This window comes from Borostomias antarcticus (genome assembly GCF_949987555.1).
Source record: "Borostomias antarcticus genome assembly, chromosome: 15".
Taxonomy (NCBI): Eukaryota; Metazoa; Chordata; class Actinopteri; order Stomiiformes; family Stomiidae; genus Borostomias; species Borostomias antarcticus.
In genome coordinates, this window is record NC_140248.1 from 13,868,409 (window position 1) to 13,892,421 (window position 24,013).

Sequence of the window (24,013 nt, forward strand, 5' to 3'; positions counted from 1 at the left end):
GGCCTAAGGCTAAATCATGAGGTAGATGATTAAACAGAAGAGGCTTTTGAATGTGTTGTTTGTAGCAATTTGGGGGGCTGTGTATGTTGTTGAAAGGTTGCATGTAGACTTGCAGAGGCCAATATTGAATCCTTTATTACTATTCTCATTCACTTAAGCTGCAATAACATCCAGATTCACGAAGGCCTACAGCAAAATATTTGATATGACTTTTAATTGAATGATGAAGCAAATTCAAAACAAAAGGTAGCCCTATTTGTAAAGGGATGCAAAGCCCAGACTACTTGTTTATAGGATCTCTTGCAAACTCATGAAAACCTGAGGGGCGGGGTAACCTCAGACTAATTAAGGTGGTCTTCTTGATGTTCGTATTCAATAACACTAATGCACATCGATGAACATAAACTCTTAAGGAGAGGAAGTTAATTTAATCAGAGACATTAGGCACTTCTGTTAATCATTTAGTTTCATCCAATCACACGAGATACCAGACTGGTATGATCAGCTCTGCGTGCTCTTTCTTCTCTCTCTCGGCTCCTCCTTAAATATGGGCGGACGGTAAGATACCCAGGAGGACTATAAAGCCGATCACTGATGCGACTTCAACAAAGGATTTGAACGATAGAACGATATATCTTAAGGTAAGCATTTATTTGCGTTATATTATTCATTGACATAAAAAAATGCCGTTTGTGGGTACATTTATGGTAAAGGTTAGCCTATTATTTATTGAAAAGTAAATGAATTCATATATTTTTGCTCTAACATTTAGGCTGCTGAAAACATGGAATAGTGTTGACAATGACTAGCATACCCAATTTATTTCTTAAGTATTTCAGAATATATTATAGGCCTGTACGCATTTATTTCAGCCTATAGTTTACCCTTTTCCGGCTAGAATGAAACCAGACCAATCCGGTTTCCAACGCCATGGGCCACTGAAAACCATGGATCCTATTAAAGCAGTAAATCATGATAAACCTCATCCTTTTCTGTTTAAAGTGTCGCATATAAGATGTAGGCTAAAGGGAAATCACACAAATTGTTCTAAATATAAATGGTCTAATTATAAATGTCTGGTCTATCTTAATGTTATTTCATTTTTCCAGTTTATTTAAGAAGGGACAGTGCATCAATGTAAATACGCCAGATTTAACCATTTAATTTTCATCTGTTGTCCCTGGCCAATGTTTTATAAAAAGGCTTCTGAAAATGACAAAAGATAAAAGTAAACGGTAGACCTTACAGAGCAAATGTAGTAAAACAGTTATTTAAAATGGATACGCGGATTAAAAGAATGCTATAGCCTACAGTGAGGACAAAAGTTAATGCCGTTGGAATAGATGTAACAAAGCACAAACAGCAAGCATACACACAACACAGAGGAATGCAGGCAATAGGTTAGCATAAACAACAGATGTTCGAGGGTTAGAGAGTACAGACATACTGACATGACACAGCAACATGTGACATTTCAGTGCTGACACGTTTGTGTTTAATCATCCATTGATTTGATTTCTAATATACCTATATTGAGTTCTTTGAGATGTGTTGGAATACAGCTCCCCTTCCATGACCCTCTAATTAACCAGGCTCTTATGTCTAGAGCAGTATTTATAATGTTTATTTTTTCTGTTAGGGATATTTTCTGAGACTTCCCCATCACAATGAATCAAGACACTGAGGTCGACCTGAGAGATGTGGAGCTCAACGTCATGGAGCAGGAGAAGCAGCCCATGACTGCTGGGGAGGCGGGGAACGGAGACGCTGTCTCTCCCATAGGGACTGAGAAAAACGGCAGCGTCAGCGTGAAAATCCCAGAGGAAAAGCAGAGTAAATTTACTGGCCTGTCAAAAGACGAGCTCCTCAAAGTAGCCGGCACGCCAGGGTAAGAATATATTGCCATTCTATATAGCTATTGCACATGTGACTATGGAATTAACAATCATATATATTGTAGACCTGAAGCCACATATAGTTAAGAGGTTCTCCTCTGCCTTTTCTACCACAGGTGGGTCAGAACCCGCTGGGCCCTGCTGATTCTGTTCTGGCTGGGCTGGCTGGGGATGCTGGCAGGAGCTGTGGCCATCATTATTCAGGCTCCTCGCTGCAAACCCCTTCCTGAGATGAACTGGTGGAATTATGGACCGCTGTACCAAGTTGGAGATGTGAAAGCTTTCACAGAGGCCCAGAATATTAAAGGTAGGAATGAGAGTGGTGACACTGTATGCGGTTCTGGGGACATTGATGTCACTATGCAGTCAGTGGGGGAGGAAAATCTTCTGGAGCACTTCCAAGTCTAGTTTAGTCGACAGCATTGAGGTCACATTTTTTGGCACGTGAACACATTCGCTACCCTGGGGCCTGGGAGGGACTACAATAGCCTATTTAACCAGACAAACCTCCCCTCCCCTTTTTCGCTCTCCCTCTTACTCTAACATGCCCATTTGGCAAGTTTCTACTTCAGTCTGTTGCCCAACTCAAGGAAATGCACAATGGCCTGTGTAAAACGTTTTTTTGCATGTGGACATGATCCCTTTTAGATATTATACACTCATCTTGCAAACACTTATCCGAATGTATTGAAGCTAAGTGGGTTTTCTACTATATACAGGTGTGGAGGAGAAGATTGACAGTTTAGGCCAACTGAAGGTCAAGGGGCTGGTGGTGGGACCCATCCATGTTGCCCCGGCAGATGACCCTGAGAAACTGCAGTTTGAGGAGGTGTCCTCTGAGGCTGGAACTCTGGAGCAGTTCAAAGGTCTCATTCAGGCTGCACATAAGAAGAGTGAGTAGTTGTTTTTACTCTCATTCTGTGGTGTAAAGTTTGTTCATTAAAAATATTTTTAGTGGAAGTGCTTTTGTCTGCAACATCTATGGATGAAGTTAATTCCTGTGATGTGATATTGCACGTGGAGTCATTACTTCCTTCTCCTTCTAGGCATCTCTGTGGTCTTGGATCTAACTCCAAACTATCAGGGAAGTGGGCCATGGTTCTCTAACGTCAGTGTCACCAATGTTGCTGAGAGACTAAAGGTGAGAATTCACATAGTCAACATTATGCCTCTTATCTTTAACAGTATTGGTTCATAAAAGATTCACATGCGACAGATTGCTCATATTTTAAACTTGTCTACCCAGTCTGCCCTAGTGTTCTGGCTGGATCAGGGGGTTGATGGGATCCAGTTATCTGGAGTTGAGCGCGTGGCCTCGGTGGTTCCCTCTCTCTGGAATGATATCCGAGCTATCGTCCAGAAGGGAGCCATGGAGGACAAGAAAAGGTAATCATTTTCTTTATTTACATGTGTCTACAGTATAAAAGCTCACTGTGAGCACCTTGAACATGGGTCATTGGTTAATAAGAGAACCACATATGTTGGTCTTAATTTGAGTAAATTGTGATGCAATAGTGTGGAAGAACTCAAGCCTTCACACTTTGTGGCTTCAGGGATAAAACTGCCTTTTACATGCAGTATGGAGAGAGACAATACAGAGTCAATGCAAAATGACTGAAGAGTTCTTCCCTCATTACATTTATACAGCAGCACAAAAAAGTGTCACAGCTGTGCAGCAGTTTTCAAAAGTCAGATAAGGATGGGTACAGTTCATCAAGGCCACATATTTCACAAGACACAACTTGACAACTAAAAGCAGAAAAATCAGACTTATTAACTTGATTTCAGCAAGTGTATGCATTTCTCAATCTTTAAACTTCTACAAGAGCCATCTTGTGGATTGCAGACAGTTTTGTGTTTCAGTCATGCTTCCTCCACAAAATGGCTCTTTGTTACCATATGCCCTCTAGTGGCATGGACTGCAACCTGAGGGCACAAAGTAACTTCATTTTTCCACTTGTGGTTTCTTCAGCTATTGTGATGGCAACATCGTCATTGATTAATTAATGCGTTTTGTCTCATATAGGGTTCTGATTGGAGTTACAGAGAGATCCAATCCTGCTGAGGTCTCCAACTTGCTGAACTCCACAGGGGTGGACCTGCTCCTCTCTGGACTTCTGCGGTCTGGCAGTAGGGCTCATACTGCAATGGACCGGGCTGAAGCTGTCCAGGAGCTGTACTCCGCCCACACGCAGACCCAGCTGGCCTGGAACATCGGGGGCCGGACAGAGGGACACCTGGCCTCACTGGTGGGGTCGACCATGGTCAGCCTTAACCAGATGCTCTTGCTCACACTGCCCGGAACCCCAGTCTTCAACTATGGTGATGAGATTGGTCTAGAGGATGAGGTGAGTCATCAGAGTTTTCCCCACAATAATGCCCTGAAATGAGGGCCTCTGAGTCATAATGTTGAACTGCAATAACTGCCGTATTGCTGTGAGTAAGGCGGGGCTTCGATTTGTGTCATCTGATTGTTCTTGTATTCATGGGTTTCAAATGTAGTCCTAGACCTGCCATATTGGGGACCAACACAGGTGTTTCAATTTATCTGATTGGCTCTACTGCATAGAATCCTATGCAGTAGAACTAATTCATTTATTTGAAACACCTGTGTTGGTCCCCAACATGGCCTACATTTGAAACCCCTGAATAGAATCTGGAGATCTGAGTGGTCACATTCAGAAGCACTTTCCTTCCTTTGATGGTTATCTGATATCTGAAGCGGTATTGCTTACCTCTGTCTATGACAGGCGGATTCAAAGTTTCCTATGATGCTGTGGGACTCTCAGGATGAATCTGAAGAGATTAATGGGACTCTGAAGGTAAATGGAACGCTAACGCCCCCCCCCCCCATTATTACACAGGAAGTCTCATTGAGTCGAGACGAGCGTTCCCTGCATATACATATTAAAACTCATATTACAAAATAACACACATTGCACACATGATAAATACTTTAAATAAAACAAATCTTAAAAGAAAGGAGAAAATATTCTCATGCAACACAATCTAACGAAACAATTGCACTCCCCAAGTATGATGCCCTTAATCAAAGTCTTTACATCGACACCTGTATGCCAGCCGATAAGAAAACTTGTAAATTCTTTGAAATTGATCGATTGCAGAATATTGACACATTTTGTATCCCTCATCTTCAGGAGGAGAGGGACCAAAGGTTGTTGAGACGCAATTTCTTCAAGACCCTGGGTGACCTCCGTGGGAAGGAGCGTTCCCTCCAGCACGGGCACTTTATCCCCCTGTTCAACTCTACCTCTGCCTTCGCCTATCTCCGGCTGTGGGATCAGAGTGAACGCTACGTGGCAGCCTTCAACTGGGGAAGCGACACAGTAACCTTAGGGTTGGCCCACCCTGACCTGCCTGCCCAGGCCGCAGTCCGGGTGCGCACAGACACTGCCACCCCAGATGGCCCTGTTGACCTGTCAACTCTGAAGATAGGCGGAGGCCAGGCTGTCCTTCTGCAGTTCCCCTACTCCTCCTAAAGAGGGAAAGGGAGAGACTGGCATTGATGTTTTATTGTTGTGACAATGTTAAGATATTTAGGTAGATTTTCTTATTTTTAGGGCATTCTTTTACATTTGGAGTGTCAAGTGATTCACTGTATCATTCATACACTGGTGCTTGGTTTTACGTTTGTAGCACATGCATTGACAGCTTGAATAGCTTGTATGGTGAAGGCTTTTATTCCTCTGGTTTGATGTTAAACTAGACCCTTGCTGTTACAGAAATTACATTCCATGAAATGCAATAATTGGATGAACCATTTCAGCATTTTTATTTTCAATTTTGAATGTGTTTACAGCTGTAACTGTATCAGTATTGTGTTAACACCCCTCTTTCCCACGTTTCAAGAACTGGCATGATTGCGCTGTGTGACTCAGTGTAGAGCACATCAGATGGGTTAAGGGGTGTAAATGCTTTCTTCCCATTAAAAGCATAAGAAAAGAACAAAGTGAATGTGTCTTTCTATTTGCAACATGGTTTACTTTTATGAGAATGTAAAATGAACCGCCACTTGACCATTAAAACCACGTCACTCTTTCCTCCCCACCAAGCTCAAACTTCTGTCGTGGTGCACTTCAGTGTGTCGGACTGTGTCTTTCTCTAGTCTTTATGTAAACTGTACAAGTCTATAATACATGGGGGAATCTGTCTCACATTTTAACACTTCTTAATTTGTCACCACTAGGTGACTGCTACAAGCATTGGTAGCTGCCTTTCACACACTCAAGTCAATAGGCCTAGTGTTCTTTTCTGTCATGGTGGAGGAAAGGGACATCTGTTGTATACAATCTACTCAGGTTGTCTATGTTTGTCTACTTGACACGATGCTGACATGAGCACAAAATAAGTGACGCTTTAAATTGTGATTGTGCAGGCTTACACGTTTTTCTGGAGACATACATGATTCCCCCTTCATGCTTCTATCAATCATACTCATTCAGAGAGTATTGTGGAAGCTCAGAGACATGTTTACACAGCTTCACATGCTGTTTCCTGTCAGACAGGAAAACGATCCACCTGCAGGTGGAGTCAGGCACATGCACCTGGGAGAGCATTTCCTCCAGTATGGGCAGGAGGATGGTGTTAAAGGCATAGTTCAAGTCCACAAACAGGTCCTGGGGTAGGTTCCTGCAGTCCAGGTGCTGAAGGATGAAGTGGAGGGCCATGTTTAGTGCATTATCCACAGACCTCCTGGCTTTATAGGTGAACTGCAGGGCATCCAGGAGTGGGTCCGTGGTGGTTTTGAGGTTGGACAGTACAAGGTGCTCAAAAGTCTTCATTACAGAGGTCAGCGCAATGAGTCTTAAGTCATTACGTTCTGTTGACCTTTGTGAACATACTGTTCATTACCCCCCCCCAAAAAAAAATGGCCTTGGAAGTTTATAGTGCAACAACTAATGGTTATAATTAGCCTACGTGAAGTTAAAGAAATAATATAAAAAAATATTATAGATCGGTGTTCCATACTGTCACAATTTCCATACAACCACGTAAATTGTGCTGCGTCTTTTTGTATGTGAGAGACACAACCATTTCAGCTAATGGATGAGCAAGTTTAATGCATTTGTCAAATCTTCAAGGCCTTCATTGTTCATTCCATTTGGAAAATATTCCTAAAAATAGGTGTGTCCATGTGTCAGTAGGCCGACAGTTTGTTTTTACAATGAAAAGTGCTTTATAAATACAATGAATTATTATTTATTAGGCTATTACAGTTTACATGCACTATCTTGCACTATGCTACTGTAGCTTTAACATAGATGTGTCCCTCCACTCCCCGGTGAGAGGACAGGACTCCCTGACGCATTGCGGGTGGCTGAAAACCAATCTAGTGCCGCTTACTGGGTCAGCTGATGCGCTCCATCCGTTTCTCTATATAAGTCCGCAGGAACGTATTCATATGCGCGGACATGACAATTTTGATATGAATGATAAAGAACAAATAGACAAAAATAGTAGACAAAAATAGTAGCCTGTGCATAGTAGGCTATGTAACTAGCTATAGCTAATGTTAGTTTGTTAAACTGCTTGACATAACGAGGGCATATATATAAAACACACAACTTTATAATGAAATAGAAAAATTATTGTTGAAGTGCTAGCCAATGTTATTTCCAAATAAAGACAACATAATTGCATTTTATCTATTTTACTAGTTCTATTTCTCCTTTGCTGGCGCACGGAGACCATAGCGACAGTCCAGTTACTAGGGAGTGCAGTGTCTCGCTTGACATAAGCCAAAGCGGAGTAATACATGATAGCAGACTCATCATTGAGTGGCGCACAGCGCGGAAGACTTGAGAGCTAGGCAGAACGTCTGTTATCCCATCCCTAAACTCGAGTTTATTAGATATTTAGAAATAATAAACACACTAAACGTCATCATAAAATGGTAAGTTACCTTAGCTGTAATAAAAAGAAAGTTCCTGTGTGAGAATAGCTCCACAAAATTAAGTGGAGACATAGCCAGCCCTAGCTAACGCTAACTAGCTTACGATTAGCTTGCTAGGCTAACGTTACTTTTGGTGACGTTTTTGTGCTCGGTGTTTGCTGAATTACAACTGTTCCATCGGCAAGTGATGCAATTATCTTCTCCGGATATTTGTTTATAACATATGAACGCATTTTAACTATGGAGACAGCTAGATAGATGACGTTCCGTGGTGTTCGTCCCTGTGAATAACGTTCGTTTGAATCGGCTAGTACTAGCTAGCTAGTGCCCGCCCCACTCGGCTGGTGGGCCTACCCATCGTGAACTTGCCGGCGATTGCTAACCTTATCAACAAAACATTTAGCTAGTCAACTAACGTTAACTTGGTTAGCGTTCATAATAAGCTATTAGCTAGCTATCAATGTACCGTTCACTCTAGGGGCTGGGTGAATTGCTAGCTAACGTTAGCTACTGAAAAGCTAACCTGCTAGCTAGCTAACCTAGCACCTAGCCATGTGAATACCAATATGAGCTTTAACGATAAGTTAACGTTGGTACTTACTCCACAATAAATTATCAATCGTGCTAATCGTCTGTATAGGTTGCAGCTGGCTAACACTCAAGCTAACCTTGATCAGCAATTAATCAGTAATGTCATAGGTAAACTATATTCCGTGCAGTCCTGATTGTTGTCATATACTGAACGATATGGCTAACAATATCCCCATTTCAGGTGTGCGTTCTTGGGCACTGTAGCCATATACGGCAAACACAAACTAGACTAAATTTCGACAGAATTTCAATCGTTGCTAATGAAACAGTAATGCAGCCACCAAGATGAATAGGTATCAGATAAGCAAGTAATGCTCCATAGTGTTTCCCACAGGATTTTGTGAGACTATGGGGGGTGGTCCTCCAACCCTCTAGGGGGTCCGGGGGCATGCCCCCCCCCCCTCCTCCGGAATAACATTTTGAACATTTCATATTTAAATGCATCAATCTGGTGCACTTGGAGAGCAAAGTCAAGAAGGTAGAATAACACTTAAGTTATAAAGACATTTGGTTATGAAAGGGGATGACATGGCAGACATGGCAAAGAAGTCACATCCACAAAGTATGGTAAACGAGACAGGACTTTAATGTTCGGAATCTGACCTTGAGCTATTTACATGCATTTTCACATTACACCTAAGTTTCACTGCATAAAAAAAAAAACTGTTATATACACACACTGTATTTACAAAGACAAAGATAACAATTAAAAATCTACCTTACTAAAAGATTCCATTTCCAGTATCACAAGTAACCAGGGCTGAAAATTAACACCCGCCAATGGCGGGTAGAATTTGCATTTGGCGACTTAATTTTGGAGGCTATCCACAACGCTGGTGGGTAAATGTTTGTACCAATAGAATCATGTAATAAATTATGCGTGCGATGTCGCCACATCCATGCCATAGACCGGCATTCTGTTTGTTGTGTGTTGCACTTAAATAGCTCCCCCGCTGCACCAAAAAAAGTTTTCAGTCATATGACTGTTGCTGAGCCTCCGACACTAGGGCTGCGTTCCGAATCGCATACTTCTTCTTACTACCAGTACCTACTACAGCTGCCCTTAGAAAGTACGTACTTTGCAAGCAGTAGGCATCCAATTGGGACATACTACCTTGTCATAACATTGCGCCTTGAAATTAGCCCACATCCGTCGCTGTCCATAACGCGACATTCGTCTACAGCTGTCAACTCGCGCATGTGACGCACATTACCGCTGCGCAAAGGATTGTGGGTCAGAATAGCCAGAAAAGCCTGCTGGCGTGCATACTGCAAAATACGACCGGATGTAGTAGGTCATCCTGGTACTTTTGCCATACTGCATGTGGCATACTATGTATTAGGGTTGCACGGTATACCGGTACCAGTATAGTACCACGGTACTAGAGTTTTGAAAACGGTACTATACCAGCATTTAAAAACAAACGGTACTTTTATATATTTTTTCTATGCAGACAAATTGGTAAATTGGAGCCTGTCTCTTTAAGCACGGCGAGCTCAGCGAGTGTGACGTAGTTGCAGAGGCAGAGCCGCCTCCCCCTCCCACTCGCATGCGGAGGAGGAGAGACAGAAAGGAGAAGTCGCGTATTACACAGACAGAGCGGGTTGAAAAGACAATACAGAGAGATGGCAACTGAAGAAAAGCCCGTACTCTTGGAGAAAATGGGGGCCCGAAGTACGGTATGGAAGTATTTCGGGTTCAAACCCAACGATAAGGGCGAGCCACTGAACCCAGATGCACCGCAGTGCAAGCGCTGCTACAAAGTGTGCCTCGCTAAAGGAGGCAACACTTCGAACTTATCGAAACATTTGAAGGACAACCACGCGGACTTGTTCCGCGACTTCAATAAAGAAAGACAGGTGATAACTTTGTTCACCAGTTCACTGCACTGTCATGTCAATGAAAGAAGTACAGAGCCTCTCCCAGCCCCGTAGTAAACCTAATGCAGCCTACATACAGAGTTAAAACATGTCCATGGTTAATCAATGCAATTTAAAAAAAAATACAAAAATTCTTAAAATATTTAAATAAATTCCACAGACTAGAATATAACTTTAATATATTTTTATGTATTTTAATATTATTTAATGTTTCATATATATTATAAAGCATTAAGGCAATTAATTATATGAAACAATTATTATTATATTGAAACACACTTTTGTAAAACATTCCATTAGCCTACAATATCTAATCCTATCCTACAGGACTGTCTCAGAAAATTAGAATATTGTGATAAAGTTCTTTATTTTCTGTAATGCAATTTAAAAAAAACAAAAATGTCATATATTCTGGATTCATTACAAATCAACTGAAATATTGCAAGCCTTTTATTATTTTAATATTGCTGATTATAGCTTACAGTTTAAGATTAAGATTCCCAGAATATTCTAATTTTCTGAGATAGGATATTTGAGTTTTCTTAAGCTGTAAGCCATGATCAGCAATATTAAAATAATAAAAGGCTTGCAATATTTCAGTTGATTTGTAATGAATCCAGAATGTATGACATTTTTGTTTTTGTAATTGCATTACAGAAAATCACAATATTCTAATTTTCTGAGACAGTCCTGTAGATGATAGAATGAGCCTCAATTTATTTTTCTATTCCATTTAATGTCTTTCTTTTCCGTTTAATGTGGCCTAAAGTTTCAAAACACAAACCTTTTGAACAATGAAACAAGTAAAATGAAGCAATGGCATACAAATTAAAATGACCATGTTAATTAAAATACTGTACCCCCTCCCTCCCCCAATTACAGAAGTCTAGTGCTGCCGGCTCAGAGAGGGTGACACCACCCACTCAGAAGCAACCTACTCTCCAAGATGTCTTTCAACAGCATATTAAGTACCCAAAGGACAGCAAAGATGCTAAAAGGCTCAACAGGGCAGTTGCAGAGTATATCTGTATGGATCAAGTGCCAATATATTCAGTAGAGAAAGCTGGGTTCAGAAACCTTGTACATAATTTGGACAAAAAGTATGACCTCCCGTCAAGGAATTTTTTCATGTATAATGAAATTCCCAAGATATATGACGAGACAAGGTCTATGATCAGTGCACAGCTAGCAGCAAAGCCTTTCTTTGCCTGCACTACAGACCTCTGGACGAGCAGAACTGCATGTTACATGGCTGTAACACTCCAGTATATTACAGAAGCCTGGAAAATGGAGTCCTGGTGCCTAGGATGCTCTGCATTGCAGTCTGACCACACAGCTGAAAGTCTGAAGGAAGCCCTGGAAGATATTGTAACAGAGTCATGGGGGTTGGATATGACCAAAATGTCTGGTATCACAACAGATAATGCTTCTAATAACCGCAAGGCGTTTGCTGACTTCAGCTGGATACCCTGCTTTGGCCACAACCTGGATTTGGCTGTCAAGAAAGCCATAGCGACAGATCGCGTGGCTAGCTCTCTGTCCCGACTCCGGAAGACCATCTCTGCCTTCTCCAGGTCCAATAAGATGACAAGAATGCTGAAAGAGAAACAGGCCTCTTTAAAGCTACCACAGCATAAACTAATTCATGATGAGCCCACCCGCTGGGGTTCCACCTATGACATGGTGGAACGATTCTGTGAGCAGCAACAAGCCGTCTCTGCAGTTCTGGCGGATGATAGAAAGAAGTGGCACCTGATGCCCAAAGACTCAGACATGACAACTCTGGAAACGGTAAGGGATGTCTTGGCTCCACTCAGTGAATTCACAGATGCCCTAAGTGGAGAGAAAGAAGCAACTCTCTCATCAGTCCTGCCACTCATATGGAAGATAAGAGCCTGCCTGGAAGATGAGGAAGGTGACAGTCCACTGACGCGGGAAATGAAGCACAATAGTAAAGAAGACTTTGAAAAGAGATATGATGAGTACAATCTGAAGATGACACTAAACATCGCCACATTCCTAGATCCAAGATTTAAAAATATGTTTGTTACTATGGAAGAAGAAGTTAAGAGAGAACTTCTCCTAAAAGTTGACACAGTTCATCTTCCTAGGGAGCCCAGCCAGAAACAAGACGAGTCAGTGGATGACGCAGCAGGAGCATCTACATCAAAGAAGAAGAGAAGTGACCTAAAGAGTTTGCTCTGCAGTATCACCTCAGAAAAGAAGGGGGCAGATACTAGACAGGATTCTGCCACACCCATGACAACACCCAGTGATAAACTAGAAGGAGAGATGACTGATTATAGACAATTAAGAGAAATCAGCCCTGCAGAGGACCCCCTGGTATGGTGGAAGCAACACCAGGTAGAGCTGCCCATCTTAGCTCAGTTTGCAAGACAGTATCTGTGTATTCCAGCATCAAGCTGTGCATCTGAACGTGTCTTCAGCACATCTGGGAATATCTGCAGTCCAAGGCGTTCTAGACTGACCGAGGAAAATGTAGACATTCTTGTTTTCTTGGCTAGGAACCTGAAAAAAGAAAAACAGTGATAGCCCGCCAGCCACCCTAGGAGGAGTTTTTGCTGCTACAGTATTTTATTTTACATGGTGACTTTAATTTGAATGGCATTGCTTTATTTAACTTGTTCTCACTGTTTTAAAGGTTTGAAAATTTTAATATCCCATGCCAATTATTTATTTTATTCATCGTTGTTATTGTTCCCAAAGTCTGGTTTAAAATAAAGGAAAATGTTGACATTTGAGAGTGTTCCACCTTTTTACAAAAAGTATCGAAAAGTATCGAAAAGTATCGAAATACATATTGGTATCGGTATCGAAACAGAAATTTGGTATCGTGACAACCCTAAGGCCTACATTAATGAAGACCATTTAATACGTTTCCCACAGTTATTGTGTCCTTCGTGAAGAATTTGGACAGCAAACTGAGCGAGAGGCATATGGTGCGAGTCGACGCCCTATACCGGAGTTATTTCTGCTTCTTTAAACATTGTAAATAATTAGATTAACTCATTTGAGTCGTAATCTACTAATTCTAGGCCTATGTGTCATAAAATGTAACAGATTAGAATGTATCTATAGCTTAACAAACATCTCAATTTGATGTAGTTCAACAGCCCGTGCGCACATGGAACATTTTACGCACGGACACGGAGTGAACATCATGTTTGTTTAGCTGTATAAATTCTAATCTGTTAAATTATATGACACATAAACAATGTAGTGGAAGGCCATAGGCAAACATTTGTAACTTCTTCCCTCAGTCATTTATGATACAAGACTAGGCCTATAACTAGGCCTAAGACTAGGCCTATAATAGTAGGGTCTTCGGACTCGACTTGATAAACGATTTCATCAAACTTAGCCTGCCATGATCAGCCACATGCAACATAAATATTACCTGTTACAACAATAATATAGCATTGGCCTAATTTTTAGCAATTTAATTCTTACCTTTTTGCCACATTGAGGCCTACAACTATCAATAAATGACACACTAGGCCTACTGTAGAACAGAAAATATTTTGTTTCGTTGCTATTATAACACGTACATGCAGGCAAGCTAAATGCTCATTTCTGGGCTAACAACCTAGAAAGAGCCAATCAGAAACTAGACTCGCCAGCGGGACCTGAAATGTAGATACCAAAGTTAATATGCATGTAGAAATGTAGATACTCGGTTAAATAATAATTTCGTTTCGTACTTACTTGCCTACTTTAATCAAAAGACCACAATAAAATACAATGTAAATTCGGCTTTATTTAAATGTGTGGCTTCTGGGTCATTATGCATAAAATAAACAACTCACAAAATTGGATAGGGCCCGTGTTTATCAACCGCATATTTCGTTGAATAATAATAAAGAAATAATAATAAAGAAATTGTAAATAATTGTTATTTACATATTTTAATATAATACCACAAATAGCATAAAAAATGGCAAACAAAAACTCCACACTGACTCTATATTCTTACCCCAGGGTTTAGGCCTACTCTTTCTATTCTAGATTCCTGGCTAAGAAAACCAGAATGTTCACTTTATCAGGCTTTAGTAGGGAGCGGAGAGGACAACACTATCTGCGGTGCTGAACACGCGCTCTGATGGTGTGCTGGTTGCGCATATGGAGAGGTATTTACGCGCAATACTAGCCATAAAAGTAAACCTCGTTTGGTTATCTTTCCACCATCTGAGTGGATCGTTATCTCCGTCAATTGTCTCTCCCAGCAAGTAGGCTGTGATCTCTGCCTGTGCGATTTCAGCAGCAGTGCGCGTAGCTGGTTTGTTTTTTCCCCTAGAAGACTGCCCAGCGAGCTTTTGCTCTTAGGAGCAGCAGCGCTGGACTGATCTTCCTGCGTGGTGGGACTGACTGTTGGGCGCTCTGCACGGGTCGTTGTTGCTACCATCTCTGCAACCAGCTCGGTCTTGACGTGGTTCAGCTCGGGTGGCTGCATGTGTTCCCCTCGGTATCTTGGATCAAGCAGTGCTGATTTGTGCAAGATAGCCATGGTGGCGTCAATATCATATTTGTTGGAAAAAAAAGTAAAACATGTTTTATAGGCCTATTACGTATCCCGGGTAGGCTATTGTAGACTTGCATTTTCTCTCTAAATTAAATATAAGTTATTTCATATAACGTGATTGCGTCAGGTAGCCAGTTAATGTTAAGCCTGATTCTACAATAGCCTACCCGGGATACGTAATAGGCCTATAAAACATGTTTTACTTTTTTTCGTTTTATTTTATTATTATTATTATTTCCACAAAATGACGATATCATCGTCCATCGCGATGTTTGGATGGCCACATCGTGATGTCATATTTCAGCACACATCGCCCAACCCTAATATATACACACACTGTATTTACAAAGACAAAGATAACAATTAAAAATCTACCTTACTAAAAGATTCCATTTCCAGTATCACAAGTAACCAGGGCTGAAAATTAACACCCGCCAATGGCGGGTAGAATTTGCATTTGGCGACTTAATTTTGGAGGCTATCCACAACGCTGGTGGGTAAATGTTTGTACCAATAGAATCATGTAATAAATTATGCGTGCGATGTCGCCACATCCATGCCATAGACCGGCATTCTGTTTGTTGTGTGTTGCACTTAAATAGCTCCCCCGCTGCACCAAAAAAAGTTTTCAGTCATATGACTGTTGCTGAGCCTCCGACACTAGGAGAGGAGAGACTGGTGACGCGAGGCTAATCACGCACCGAAAATTGTCCCCATTTACCTCAGAGGATGCGCGCTACTACAGTCGACACCTGTGGTAGTTATGGATAATTCTACACCGTGGAAGTGAATGGAAATGAATAATTGAATTTCTATGAATTGCAATGTTTCTAGGCATCGAATTAAACTAATTTATTTGAAATTTTACTTTGGCCTCTTCCTTAAGCATGTATCAACATAATACTATTATCTGAATGAAAAGTACTGAAACGGATGTATAATGTGACAAAAAAGGCAATTTATTATTTTGGCCGGTAAAAAATATACTTGGCCGGTGGATTTTTTCATCTACCAGTGCCCTTGGCAGGTGAGCCAAAAAGTTAATTTTCAGCCCTGTAAGTAACATAATGTCACAGTCTAAGGGAGACTCCCATACACTATACTCCCATAGCAGACTCATAAAGAAAGAGGACAGGGTTGACATGTGAAATGAGCAATGAGTGAAAGCAGGAGAGAAGTAATTGTGTGTGCGTGCCTGGGCTTTGAAAAGAAAAGTTATATTGCCCTTCTATAGTTGACTTCCTCTGGGCTCGGCCCGTTGATGGAGATCCGCAGGCAGCCAGGTGCTCTCCCTGCAACCTGTTGTGAAGGTCTGACTTGACCTGAAAATGAAAGTTAACTATAATTAGCCAAATGAATGAAAAACAAATGGTAAATGGACTGCGCTTATATAGCGCTTCTATCCGAAGTGCTTTACAATGGCGCCTCATTCACACACAGACACTCACACACCAATGGCACATAGTTGCATAAAGAAAATAAATATTTCCCACATACACCAACAATTACTGAAACTACTACTCTGACCTAATTCCCCTTTCTCTGCAGTCAAACTCACCGGCTGTCCCTTCCTTGGGTGAGGCTGTCTCCCTTACTGCCCCTGTCTCTGAGGGAGCTACCTGCCTGTCTGTGTCTGTCTCTCAGTTCTCTCTCTCTGTGAGACTCAGCTGGAGCTGTCTCTCCTGCCCGAAGAAGCTGTCTCTTCTGATACAAATAAATATCCCACTGTTAGTCTATCCAGTTTTATTTTTTTTTATAGTTTGTTTTTTTGTTTTTTTATACAAAAGCCTATGAATAATCGGTTTGGCTATATTCACTTGGCATCTATGCTAGCTACGTTATCCTAGATGGCTATCTACCTCAGGCTCTGTAGCAGTTTCTTCCTCATCTCGTTTCTCTTCTTGAAGTATTTAAAAATACTCTTGACCTGAAAATCAAGAGTACAAACATATTAAGCTTAAGGCAGTAGTGTGTTTTCAATGATATTGGCCAGACTACCAGCAAACCTTGCTAACGTTATATTGTTAGCTAGTTAACGTTAGGTAACGTTAGCCTAGCTAGCTAATGCTAGTTGTCAGTGTCGCTGCTGATAATCTAGTCTAGCTAGCCTGGAAAATGAGCTACATTAGCTAGCTAGATATATCAATCAATAAATCAAAGCTTTATTTGTATAGCACATTTCATACCCAGAGGCAACACAATGCACTTTACAGAGAACAAGGGAGGTGGGCATACGACCCACCCCTACATATTCCAGAGGGAAGCAAAAAACTAGTATCACCCGGGGGCCAGATAAGTGAGCTGTAAAAATTCTTCCCTGACCCCTCTCAACAAGGCGATCGAGCAAGCTCCTGGAGTATGTTTGTCTACCGGCTAAGAACATTTATAAAGCAATAAATTACATTTTCAGAGTAAGAGAGGCTAAAAACATCATAGGAGAGACATGGCAAATACTGGTGTGTGTTTGCCTTGGCCCAGGCCTAAAGCCGGAAGTGGGCTGGTGTATGTCTGTGTACGTGTGTGTGTGTGTTAACTAAATGCTACGCCATCCACAGCAGACGACATCCACAGCAGACACAGGGGTATCTATCTGACTCAGGGTGGTCTGCTAGTGACAGTGGGGCATCCACTGGACCTGGTTAGAAGATAGGAGGGAGAGAGAGAGGCACTAGGCTAAATTATGTTTGGACTAGTGGACAACTACAGTGGATACTGTAACTAAAGTTACCTCAAACGACAAGTCCTCAAAATACTTCTTCACTTCCAGCTTCTGAGAAACTCCAGCCCGAGTGTCAGTGAGTGCGCGCGTACGGCACGCGGGGAGTGGCTGGCTGGTTGATGGAGTGATAGATGCTTGAAATAGCCTATTGTTGTAGCCAATAAAAGAATACTGGGAGCATTAATCCAGTGTGCGGATCTTTTCAACCTCTGAAGAAGCCTATTGGACAGAATAAAACAACGGCGTTGAGATATTTTATTTATATTATTATGAGAAGTCAGATCCTTTCGGTAGCCTAAATAATTATTTATAATACTGATTTCTGAGACTATGGCGGAACAAATTAGACTATGGCGGCCCGCCATAGTAAGTAATTAATGGGAAACACTGCTCTCCAACCTAAAAGGCTCATACTGCTTTTGACAGAGGTGATGAATAAAATGGTGTTAAATCATATGCATGCCAGCAGGCTTTGTGTCTGAGCATTTCTTGATTATCTCACTCATCTATGTCCCTGTAATTGTTTGAAATGTGATTAACATCGTTTATCTTACTTTCAGGCTGACCAACTGACAGAGGAGCAAATTGCTGGTAAGATGTCTCGCTTTGTTACACTTTACACATTGGTCTTATAATAATAATTGACTAATTCCCCCCCCCCCCCCCCCCCTCCATTCATCCAGAGTTCAAGGAGGCGTTCTCACTGTTTGACAAGGATGGAGATGGCACCATTACCACCAAGGAGTTGGGTACCGTAATGCGCTCGTTGGGTCAGAATCCCACAGAGGCTGAGCTGCAAGACATGATCAACGAGGTGGATGCTGATGGTGAGATATTTTGTTCTCCCTTTGTCCCATGTAGACATGCGCACACGATACAGACACACAGCTTTGCCCGTACTAGTACTATAATGTAATATTTGGGGGTTGTGAAAAAAGACTTGCACCTAATAAGTGGAACTTCCTACTGTGAACATGCGTGTCTCTATGATCCACAGGGAATGGGACAATTGACTTTCCGGAGTTCCTGACCATGATGGCGAGAAAGATGAAGGACACAGACAGTGAGGAGGAGATCAGAGAAGCCTTCAGAGTCTTTGACAAGGTCAGCTTAAGCATAAATATTGAAGAGAACTAATTGAATAGCTATTCATCTACAAGACAGAGTCAGACGTTTTAATAAATATGAATTAATGTTACTCATTTACTGAGTAAATATCTTGATTGTTCCACATTAAACACCTAAGTTCTATGAATCTTGATTCAGACAACTTTATTGATCCCACATGGGGCAATTCATTTGTAGCTTCCTCAAGTAAGAAAAACATATAGAACAACAACAACAACATACAACAAGAATATTATTCCATGCTATACACAGTCCAGTAAAACAGACAACAATGTCGTTGTCGGTAAACATTTAAGTCAAAAAGTTAAAAAGATCACTGATAGTTCTGTCAAGGACAGTATAGGCTACCTTAAGTGATTACCGTCTGAATTAAGAAATCTGATAGCCGAGGGGATAAAAGATTTAGAGTGACGGTTGGTCTTACTCAAAGGAACATGATAACGGCGGCCAGAAGGTAACAGCGAAAACTGCTGAGACGGAGCAAGAGGTTGGTTAATGATCCTCTTCGCCTTCTTGACCACCTGGTCCTCCCAGAGAGAACACAGGTCTCTCTCTGTTTGACTCCAGTTATTTTGGAGCACACTGACTATATTCTGTAAGCTGTTCTTATCTTTAATGGATAGACCCCTGAACCAACAGATAAAAGAACATGTTAAGAGGCTTTCAATAAAAACCATAAAAAGTACTCAGGATCTTCTGATTAACATTAAAAGAGTTCAGCTTTTTCAACAAGTAGATCCTCTGCTGACCTTTTTTAACAATGGACTCTGTATTTGTGTTGAACTTCAATTTACAATCAAACACAGTTCCCAGATACTTGTAGGATTCAACAATCTGGACCTCCTCGTCGTGAATAACACTGGCTTGATGATCGGAGTTATGTCTGAAGTTAATTATCATATCTTTAGTTTTGGAGACATTGAGGTCCAGGTAATTATCATCACACCATTTCACAAAGTCATGAAGTACAGGTCCATGATCAGTCTCGGAGCGCTGTAGTAGGGATACAAGGACGGTGTTGTCTGAAAACTTAACCAGATGCCTGTGGTGATGAAGAGATCTGCAGCTGTCTGTATACATAATAAATAATATACGGACAGCTGCAGATCTCTTCATGACCACAGCAACCATACTGCATTGTAAGGTATACATACCCTTTAGGGCTGGGTTTAAAAAAAAAAAAAAGATCAAATCAAATGATTCAGAATCGATTCATGAATCCCAAAATCGATCTTTTATTTAATGAATGAATGAATAAATAAAGGAATGAATAGTTCATTAATTCATTCAATGATTCATTCATTCATTTTTGGAAATCAGTATCGATACCCAGCCCTAGTATTGATATGTTGCATAACTTAGCAGTCATGTAATTAAGGTTACAGCTAAAAAAAACTGGTTTTAGTAACACTAACCGAAACGATATTGAATCGAATCGTGATAATCGATTCTGAACCTGAATCGAATCGATTCTTGAAATTCTAATCGATACCCAGCCCTAATACCCTTGACATGTTAAAATGATTATTTTTTCCGTACTGCAGGATGGAAACGGTTATATTAGCGCTGCAGAGCTGCGTCATGTGATGACGAACCTCGGTGAGAAACTCACTGACGAGGAGGTGGATGAAATGATCCGGGAGGCTGATATTGATGGAGATGGTCAGGTCAACTATGAAGGTCAGTTTCTGTCAACTCTCATTTCAATCCAAGCTAGTTGAATGCTGTTATAGCTAACCCTGTCAGTGATATGTGTTGTCATACAACGGTAACATCAAGAAAACATTTATCATTAACATGCATGTTTGTGCAAGGAACCTGATTAACAGAGAACCGTTTGCTGTGCCTTTTTGATACCATCTGTATACATTTCTTCTATCTACCAATAGCATTAAAGGTTGGTTACCATCTTGTCTTGCAGAGTTTGTCCAGATGATGACAGCAAAGTAAAACTAGAAGCTCAAAGGACCCCTTCACCACACAAGACCAAGCAGTGAGCAGCACTTTCACTGTCAACACTCACAAGCACTCAGCCATGCTCTTACTTTTTGCTTTGCATTTGGTTGCCCCCCCCACCACCTCCCCATTTCAATGTTTGCTTGATTCAGGTGCATCTGCTGTTTTTTATTTTATTTTAACATTCTCTACGTTTCTGCCAGTAACATAATATATTAACATACACAGATTGAGACATTCTAATAGTGTTGAATCACAAGGAACAAATGAACAATATTTTAAGCTGATAATATATATTAACCCACTGTTAACCATATATATATATACATACATACATATACACACATACAGTACAGGTGTGTGTGTGTGTGTGTGTGTGTGTGTGTGTGTATATATATATATATACATATATATATATATACACATACTGCCTACATACATACATAGGCAGTATGTGTCTACACACATAGACAAGAGTATTGCATGTTTAATTTCTTTGGGAATGTTTTTGTGCTTCTCTGCTTGCATCCTTTTTCTATTGAGCTTGAAACCCTAGTACATTGCTTATTCTCATGCAGCTTATGGTTGTATACTGTATATTTGGTCTCTTGAAAGTGCACAGGACAGGATTTTAAACAAGACCCTTACCTCCATGTTAGGGACGCGCATGTTTGGTGTATGTGTTTGTATTACAATGCACATTACGTTTTTCCTTCCTCACAATGTTTTTTGAAATTCTGATATGTAAAAAAAAGGCTGACTTACACTTGCAAACTTAGTAAATAGCCAGTTAGAAAACACTTGTGTGCGCATAATGAACATGGTTGGCTAAGCGCCCCTTGGGAGGTTTTACACTTGATCCAAATGTTACCATCACATTTGTGATTGTCAGTTTAACTTATGAACATGAGATTGCCAAAACTAATTTGGCTGTTATATATTCACAAATAAGAAGTGACCGTAAACTTCAACCTGGCCTAATCCCACTCTTCCATTGTACCTGAAAGCAAATCCTGTGGTTGCGATGTTAAAGAAATCCTCATAAGAGAAGAAGGGTGTTTCCTATCCTGTAGGATTTTTTGAAATCAATTACCTGTGGAAGGTTGAATCCAAGTTATTGGAGATTGTGCTGCTTGTGGTTTTGTACCTAACTTGTGTGTTGGTGAATTATCTTGTGGTCTGATGTGTTGAAGCTGCACTATGCTTCTGACCACACCATACTGCATGTTCAATTAGACTTAATTTTATCATCTGTTGTTCAATTTCTTCCTCCCATTCCCCAAATTACTTTTTTTTTACTGTTATGAATGTTATTTTTCTTTCTAGTCATCGTCTCATTTTTGAAGACTTTGCTAGTTAACCTGTTATGTTCTCTTTCCCCCTGCCCTTTAAAGTTGTAAGTTGTTTGGGGAGAATGAGAGATTATGCATTCCATTTGCTGAACTCATGTTGGTTTTCTTGCTAAATAAACTCTCCGACCAGTGTTTCTATACTAAGACTCCTGTCTTTATCTACATCATTGTTGTTTACGTTTGTTTGAAAGTACATACAGGTAGTACCTTATAGGTTAGCAAGGTTTAGATTACCAAGTGAGCCTCTTAAGGGGAAATTTATGTAAGGTGTCACCGTGTCTGATTGAAGAGTATGGAACATCTACACCAGAAGATGCAAACCCAAGGCCAACAGGATCCTGAAAGACCCCAGCCACCCAGGAAATGGACTGTTCTCTCTGCTATGGTCAGGGAAGAGATACCGCACTCACATGGTGAGCACAGAGAGGCTCAGGAAGAGCTTCATCCCGCAAGCCATGCGGCACCTGAAGGACTCAATCTAGAACATCTAGTGCACATAGAATATCTAGTGTACATAACCCTACAAGTGTCATGTCCAGGGGGGTGTATTTGTACATCAAGCTGCCTCACGCTAAGGAATCAGGATAGGCTCCTGCCCGGCCACATAGGCTTAAGAACCATTGGTCCTCAAGGCTATTTACTTACTTAGCCTACTTATAACATGGCCACAAATGCAAACGTCAATATACCCCCGGGGATTATTTATTAAGCTATAGCATGTACATAACATACCCATGCCCCTCCCGCAGGTTATTTATTTGTGTGGGGCGGCTGTGGCTGGCCTAGAGCGGGTTGTCCAATGACCTTAGGGTCGGTGATTCGAATACAGGCACCTCCTTTCCACATGTCGAAGTGTCTTTGGGCAAGACACTGAACCCCAAATTGCTCCTAATGAGCAAGATAGCTCCTTGCACGGCAGGTGCTCTGAAAAGTTGGCCTACCTCTTCAGGATGACCTACCACCCATTAGGCTATATTATGTTTAATTCATGGGTAGCGCATCCTGTCAGGTACTGTAGGATATGTCTACCAGAATGTCATACGACGTTTTATTGTGCTTAATTGATGGGTAGCGCCTCCTGTTAGGTGATGTTGAGAGACATTTCGAAATTTCCTACCTGAAAGGATGCGCTACCCATGAATTAAGCACAATAATGGGTAGGGCATGTCTAAAGAATGCCCGACTACCCATTATATTGTGCTTAAACCATTATTAGCGTATCCTGTCAGAGAGAAAATGTCTATCAGAATCCCCTACGATGCCCTCTGATAGACATTTCCTACCGCACAAGATGCGCTGCCCATGAATTAAACATAATACAATGAGTGGTAGGTCATCCTGAGGAGGTATAGGCCAACTTTTCAGAACACGGGCACTGGTGTGTGAATGTGTGTGTGAATGGATTAATTTGAGGCCATTGTGAAGCGCTTTGGATAAAAGCGCTATATACTGTAAGTGCAGTCCATTTGCCATTTAATATTCATATAGGGCCTATAGCATGTATAATCCATCAAGACCGATATATCTTCTTACTCTTATTTTATAGCCTACTGTATAGAAAGTGTAGCCTACGTACGTATACATAGTGTAATTTGTAAATTTGTAACTTGTAAATTTGTAAATTGAGTATTGGGGTCCATCTGTTACTGCACTAGGCCCTACGTTACATGTGACATCTGGAATCTTGAATAAATAAATCTATAAAGGGTACAGATTCCCATCTTGCTTGGGAAACAAATCGATTAAAAATATTGTGGATAGTTTAAATTAAATAGCCTACAATTTTCAGAGCTAGCCAGGCTGATTTAGATGACCACAGGGTGCCATGTGGTCAGGCGGTAGTCAGACAGTGGGTTAATACTTACCTAATAGCCTACATGGTAGCTAAAGTAGTGTAAATGATTGGCGAGGGAAACATTATTGATAGAGAGAGAGAGAGAGAGAGAGAGAGAGAGAGATAATTGTGTCATAAATCATAAATACATTTTGTTTCTGTATTCTTTACTCACAGCCGAGTCTGCCAACAGATTTGAACAT

The 24,013-nt window shown here is 41.0% G+C and overlaps 2 protein-coding genes across 4 annotated transcripts; both read left to right on the plus strand.

The window, feature by feature from the left end:
- Positions 1-623: 623 nt before the first annotated feature.
- slc3a2b (solute carrier family 3 member 2b) lies at positions 624-5,766 on the plus strand. The gene is made up of 9 exons (XM_084450158.1): positions 624-641; positions 1,640-1,888; positions 2,012-2,202; positions 2,615-2,788; positions 2,942-3,036; positions 3,142-3,281; positions 3,922-4,243; positions 4,646-4,717; positions 5,054-5,766. Exons 2-9 carry the CDS (start codon positions 1,668-1,670, stop codon positions 5,393-5,395), a joined length of 1,557 nt encoding a protein of 518 aa, XP_084306284.1. The 5' UTR covers positions 624-641; positions 1,640-1,667; the 3' UTR covers positions 5,396-5,766.
- A 1,910-nt stretch (positions 5,767-7,676) lies between these two features.
- On the plus strand, positions 7,677-22,116 carry calm3b (calmodulin 3b (phosphorylase kinase, delta)). 3 transcript variants are annotated; one of them, XM_084449467.1, is made up of 6 exons: positions 7,677-7,809; positions 18,101-18,131; positions 18,224-18,367; positions 18,538-18,644; positions 20,213-20,348; positions 20,590-22,116. In XM_084449467.1, the coding sequence occupies exons 1-6, from the start codon at positions 7,807-7,809 to the stop codon at positions 20,616-20,618; spliced, it is 450 nt and encodes a 149-aa protein (XP_084305593.1). In that variant the 5' UTR covers positions 7,677-7,806; the 3' UTR covers positions 20,619-22,116. The 3 variants fall into 3 exon arrangements, with proteins under 3 accessions (XP_084305593.1, XP_084305592.1, XP_084305591.1); XM_084449466.1 differs by lacking the exons at positions 18,101-18,131; positions 18,224-18,367; positions 18,538-18,644; positions 20,213-20,348; positions 20,590-22,116 and adding an exon at positions 11,164-13,259 and having other exon boundaries at positions 7,723-7,809; XM_084449465.1 differs by lacking the exons at positions 7,677-7,809; positions 18,101-18,131; positions 18,224-18,367; ... (1 more) ...; positions 20,213-20,348; positions 20,590-22,116 and adding exons at positions 9,744-10,260; positions 11,164-13,259.
- Positions 22,117-24,013: the final 1,897 nt, after the last annotated feature.

What these genes read in the sequence shown, in the direction of transcription:
- slc3a2b (XM_084450158.1), top strand. Translation starts at nt 1,668, where the DNA reads ATGAATCAAGACACTGAGGTCGACCTGAGAGATGTGGAGCTCAACGTC. An exon ending in TCAGGCTGCACATAAGAAGA is followed by an intron (nt 2,789 to 2,941) that starts GTGAGTAGTTGT and finishes TTCTCCTTCTAG; the next exon opens with GCATCTCTGTGGTCTTGGAT. An exon ending in AGATTGGTCTAGAGGATGAG is followed by an intron (nt 4,244 to 4,645) that starts GTGAGTCATCAG and finishes TGTCTATGACAG; the next exon opens with GCGGATTCAAAGTTTCCTAT.
- calm3b (XM_084449465.1), top strand. Translation starts at nt 10,027, where the DNA reads ATGGCAACTGAAGAAAAGCCCGTACTCTTGGAGAAAATGGGGGCCCGA. An exon ending in ACTTCAATAAAGAAAGACAG is followed by an intron (nt 10,261 to 11,163) that starts GTGATAACTTTG and finishes CCCCAATTACAG; the next exon opens with AAGTCTAGTGCTGCCGGCTC.